We start from the raw sequence: 5,974 nt of genomic DNA on the forward strand, positions 1-5,974 counted from the left end.
ATTATTCTCGCTTGAAGAAGCATCAGAATGATAGTTGTGCTCGAACTGGGATGTCTCATGTCGATCTTCTTGGCTATCATGGATTTCAGTATGATGTGTTTCTACCATTCTAAAAACTCAAACCTCATCTCTACGTGATCTACGCTTGTATTTACGTTTGCCAAGTTTGGACTCGTCAATTTGAATATGATCATAGAGTTCGTTGTCACCGAGTTTGTAATCACCAAAATACCTGATAAAATCGTTGTGCATAAGCATCTGCCAGTCAACAGCAAGCTGACTAGCAGTAGGACCACTATTGCGAACTGTGTTGATGATAGTAGCAATTGATGCCTTACGAAAATACTCCGAAAGAACTATGCACACCTTGCTGATGTCCGACTTATTAAAAAATATAGACCCCTTCGTAATGGGTTTTTGTCGATCATTATGAAGCCCAATTGATGAAGGAGTGCAACAACGATAGTAAAACTGAAACTTGCTACGTTTGTACCTAGGGATCATCTCATCCGTGCATCCATTAAAGTTGCAAATGCGCTTTTCCCCGTAGAACGCACTAATGGATTCCCTTAGGTGACTGCAATTCCATCAGTAAACGTGCTCTACTTTCCTTTTATATCATTTACGTCCATGTAGTTTTTTCCGACACAATGATTCTTGCTTCGCTCACTCTGTCGCCATCCGAAGGAGTACGAGACCCATCAAGAGCAGACAACTGGCCAGAAGTACGGCCACCACGACGTGATAAGGATACAACAGAGCTTGAGACGGACATAGACGAAAATAAGTAAAATACAGAGAAAATACAAAAATGCAAAGGGGTACGTATATTCTTCCTACAAATAATCACGCAACATAGGTATCCAATCACATTGATGATTATCTATTCCGAGTCAGAGTCCAGGGTCAACAAATAAAAAACGCAGAATAGCACAAAAGGAAAGAAAAAAATTATTCTAAAAAGTCCACTGATCCTGTGCTTAGGATAGGGGGTTTTAGGTAAAAGTAGTATAACAACAAAGATAAAGAAATACTGTTAGAACTTGGTATCTCTTTATTAAGTTAAGATAACTAAGATTGAATATGATTAATTCTACATGTAAAAAGTGAGAGTATTTATAGACATGATACGGATAAAGAATTAGGACAGATTTATGATCAATTCGACAGAATAGATGATTACTATTTCTAATTATTAGTTTAGCCTGTTCCTAGCTTGTATTGTCAATTATGCTATTGGGATGGTTTCAGATAACTCTGGATGTAGGACTATTTAGGAGACGGTACGGATGAATATAAAATCCTCTAGTTCCGTGATTGGATATTATGGCTAATAATAATATCTCAGTTAGGATAAATGTTTGCGTGACTTAATGATGATCCGGTAAATAATTGTCATTCCTTATTCAACATGCTCATATTATCAATAAACTATATTACAACCACGCCATACATTTGACTGTGTGAAGTTAATATGAATAAAGCCTAATATAAAAATCTAATCAAAGTCTTTTATTGATCTGTGCTGGGAATAATGTTATAAATGATTCCAAAGTTATGTCAACATATTATTTAGGATCATATGAGATTCCTTTTACTAAAATAAAGTGACTATAATCTTATGTATCCTTAACATTATCCTCCACCAGATTCAACAACGCCTTGTTGATTCGGCATAAAGGTGAATAGGTATGCGTATGAAATGTCTAATCAATTTGGTAGATCATTTTCATGTTAAATTGTGGAGTAAGTTACCGTGACTATCTTTGTCCGTAATTTTTTTTTTTTTTTTTTTTTTTATATATTATTATTTTTTCTCCTTGTTAAGTCTTCTCTTTAATAATCTTTCTTCTCTACTAAGCTTTGTAGGAAGTGTTCTTTTCTTTGTCTCAACAGAGTATACTTTTTTCTCATCACTCAATTTAGGTGCGGAATTTCTATTGGACTCATTATATTTGGAATTGGATGATGCTTTATTCACAATGTGTTCAGCTCTCTCATGTTCCAACTTTTTCAGTTCGTCTTGTTTATCCCAATATTTCTCTATGATAGTTGGGTCTGTAAAATCACTAGCCTTTTGCCAAGTGTTAGCACGTTCGCCATAACCAGCCCATTTAACTAAAAACTCTCGATGACCGATTGGTCCGCGATGGTCACAAATGTCTTCAACTTCATAATATTCATTTTCGATATTTGACTCATCCATGTTGACAACTTTTAATTCAGATGGCGTGTAGTTACGATGTAATAATTCATTCTGCTCATCTTTCAGTTCATATGAACCTCCTCTATTCTTTCGAACCACTGTATAGGAACCTTTATATAATGGAGCAAGTTTACTTGTCCTATTTTCTAGTCTCACCATAACATGCGATCCAACAGGGATGTCAATCATAATATTTTTATTATTGTATCTCTTACTGTATTCCTCAATAATCTTTTGAGTTCTTTCTAATATAGCAGGGAATACGATTTCCTCCATATGTTTGATACGTTCTTCTAATTCTTCAACTGTCATCAAATCATTGGGGATTGGATACTTTTTATTTGCGTAGTCGTCAGGCATATTAACTCTGCGAGCATACATTAATGAAAAAGGAGAGCTAAGTGTTTTATTTTTTATATATCTATTTATACAAAGCTGTACAATTGGAAGATAATGATTCCAATCTCTGCCATTGGATTGAATCATCTTTCTCAATGTGTTCATCGCAATTTTAACACTAGCTTCAGCACTACCATTACCTTGTGGATGATACGCAGTAGAATATCTACGATCTATACCAAGGTTCTTTGAAATATGACTCATCAGTGAATTTCTAAATTCTGTTCCATTATCGCTCTGGATGATACGTGGGAATCCATAGTCTCCAAAGATACTTATAAGTTCTTTTGCAACTGTATCGGATTGTTTATTCTTTAATGGTCTAATCACAATGTACTTGGTACATATATCAGTTAGAACCAATAGATATATATAATCATCTCCAGTAGCAGGAAGTGGTCCAGCAAGATCTATAGCAATATGATCAAATGGCCTATGAGCTACAACATTGGTCAATGGATGATAACCTCTCTTATTTATGTTGTGCTTCTGACATTCACTGCATGAACTAACAATGTTTTTTGCTTCATCATATATATTGGTCCAATGCATACCTCTACTGTGAATATCACGTACGATAGCTTGGTAACCATAATGACCATATGAGTGAGTTTCTCTTAATATGGCATCTCTCTCTTCTTCAGGAGGAGTTAGGTAATCAGTTAGCTCATTTTTATTTTCTATTAATCGAGTAGCGAGTACATTAATTGATTTGTCTCTGCAATACTTCTTTCTTTTTACAACAACTTTTTTAATTTTAAGATTATTCTTGTTTTTCTTATAAACACTATCCTCCACCAGTTTGTTATCATCTTCTAAAGGAGGATACAAACGACTTAATTGATCGGGGAGCTTGTTTAAAACACCAGGAATATGGACAACATCAAAATCAAAATCGAGAAGTGTTTCCATCCAACCAATCATCATAGGATTAGCTATTTTCTGTGTGTGTAAGTAGACTAAAGCTTTATGGTCACTATAAATAGTAAAGTGTTTTCCCCATAAGAATTTTCTATATTCTTTGAGTGCTAAAATGATTGCATATAATTCCCTTTTAGTGGTACTCCATCGCCTTTGAGATGGTGTCAAAGAAGAGGATACGAAGCTTATATATTTATCACGCTGTAATTCATCCTTTTGATATAGGACAGCTGCGACGCCATATAGGGATGCATCAGTTGCCACAAAAAACTTTTTATTTAAGTCTGGATAATGCAGTACAAGGTTTGATTGTAGTATGGCTTTCAATGCATTGAAACTGTTCGTTTGTTCATCGGTCCATAGTTCTCTAATGTTCACAGCATTACTCAATCTTGTGATTGGTTCAGCAACTCGTGAAATCATTGGAACATAATCTCTAAAATAATTAATTAAGCCCATAAACTGTTGTACATGCTTATGACTTTGATTTGGGATTGGCCAGTTCTGAACATTGGTCAACTTATTGCGATCTACTTTAGTGCCAGTAGTATTTACTACAAAACTCAAGAGTCTGACTGAATGTTGAAACCATACACATTTATCTGGATTTACAATCAAATTCACAGATGTCAATTTCTCTAATACTAACTTCACATCTTCTGCATGTTGCTCAAAGCTATCGCTGGCTACAATGCAATCATCTACAAAATTCTGCACACAAGGTATCCCATCAAAGAGAATAGCAAGGCATTTTTGAAATTGTGATGTCAACATCTTTACTCCAAAGCATCCTTTTATGAAGGAATATTGAGCATTATCATGTGTGAATGTTAATTTATGAACATCTTCAGGTGCAACTTTAAATCGGTGATATGCATTAGATAAGCCAATAGTAGAAAATACTTTTTTACCACTCAAATTATCAAAGATATCTCTGATCAAGGGAACAGGATAATTGAAAGTAGGAGGCAATATATTATTAAGTAATCTCACATCCAAACATACGCGATGATTCACTATCTCGCCTGCTTTGTTTCTCTTTGGAACTAAGAGAAGTGGACTGTTAAAAGATGTGTTAACTTTGGACTTTATGATAGTTCCCGTCTTTAACCATTCTTCAATTTGCTTATCTAAAAAAGGTCTTAAAGCGTGCGGAATTGGATACTGCCGTCTATAAGCCGTGGCACCTTCTTTCGTTGGTAAATGAATAATTGACTCAGGCATAGGACATGACGATGTCACTGGAATACTCTGGTTCCTTTTCAAAACATCTTTGATTGTATCAAAGAAATTTGCTCTTTGCTCGGCTGTTCCGGCAGGCGAATTATCAGGTTCAAATTCATTCACTTGGTCAATATTTATATTTTCTAAAATTTGAATTTCATCAGTAGCTGTATCAGAGTGTGAATGTTCACTACTAAGTCTGAACGCTACACCTGTTAAACCAATATTCATTTTTGGTAAGATATCGGTGCCAAGCAGAACATCAAAATCGAATCCTGTATTGAATTTCATAATTTCTAAGGAATGTTCAAACATGATTCCATTTGAATACTTAAACTTCAATGGATCAGTAATACCAATACGAGAAACATCATTATTATGAGATAAGAAATTATAGGAACCACTAATTTTGTTTATTTTATTTAATTTCAATTTTTTAGTGAAAGCATTTATATCAATAAAGCTTGTATCGCTTCCAGTGTCAACAAGACCCATGAGCTTTTCGTTCTCTATAATAATCGGAGTAAGTAAATTAAATGCATTGGCTTTAATTTCTTTTTTATCAAGTGTTCTCTCTTTATTTTGGTACTTACAATCATAGCTTAATCCTTCCATCATAGTATTTACTTCAGAGGTAGCTTGATCCAATAAGGCCGTTTTATCTTTTACAACATCATCGTCAGGATTATTGTCATTTTTATGACTCGTCACTGCGAATACTTTCTTGTCATTGTTTTTGCATTTATGTTCTTTAGACCAGGGTTGCCCACATTTAAAGCATTTTTTGTTCGTATTGACTTTTTCAACTCTCTTTGTGGTAAAGCAATCAACTGTGTCATGTGTACCATTTTTACCATGGTGAGTGCAAAAATAATTCTTATTGACCTTGGTCATATTATGGCTTCTTCTTTTAAATTGATGTCTTCTGTGCCCAGACAAAGACCCATCACCTCGAGAACCATTTTCATTATATCTAGACTTCACTGTGTCACTCTTGTTAGCACCAGGAATCAAAGCAGTAGCTTCTGCATAAAGCTTGTTATCATCACCCAAAATGTCACGACCAACTTGTGTGATATATTCCACAGTCCATTTTTCATTCGTATCAGCTTTGCTCTTGCCAACTCTAGCGACAGTCACTATTATCAACGTTTGCACAGATAAGGTCAAAGAAACCAAGAAAGGCCTGATTCTTGGCAGCATAGCTATCATCACTGTAAGCAT

General features: G+C 34.8%; 2 protein-coding genes across 2 annotated transcripts; both read right to left on the reverse strand.

Moving 5' to 3' along the window:
* Positions 1-117: 117 nt before the first annotated feature.
* Positions 118-775, reverse strand: RO3G_03795 (uncharacterized protein; the record flags this gene model as incomplete). Its single annotated transcript, XM_067658385.1, has 3 exons — positions 118-295; positions 494-577; positions 627-775. 3 exons carry the CDS (start codon positions 773-775, stop codon positions 118-120), a joined length of 411 nt encoding a protein of 136 aa, XP_067514486.1.
* Positions 776-1,807: 1,032 nt separating this feature from the next.
* RO3G_03796 (uncharacterized protein) lies at positions 1,808-5,953 on the reverse strand (the record flags this gene model as incomplete). The annotated part of the gene is made up of 3 exons (XM_067658386.1): positions 1,808-2,316; positions 2,422-3,015; positions 3,160-5,953. The coding sequence occupies 3 exons, from the start codon at positions 5,951-5,953 to the stop codon at positions 1,808-1,810; spliced, it is 3,897 nt and encodes a 1,298-aa protein (XP_067514487.1).
* Positions 5,954-5,974: the final 21 nt, after the last annotated feature.

Source organism: Rhizopus delemar, genomic scaffold, assembly GCF_000149305.1.
Source record: "Rhizopus delemar RA 99-880 supercont3.2 genomic scaffold, whole genome shotgun sequence".
In the NCBI taxonomy this organism is placed as follows: Eukaryota; Fungi; Mucoromycota; class Mucoromycetes; order Mucorales; family Rhizopodaceae; genus Rhizopus; species Rhizopus delemar.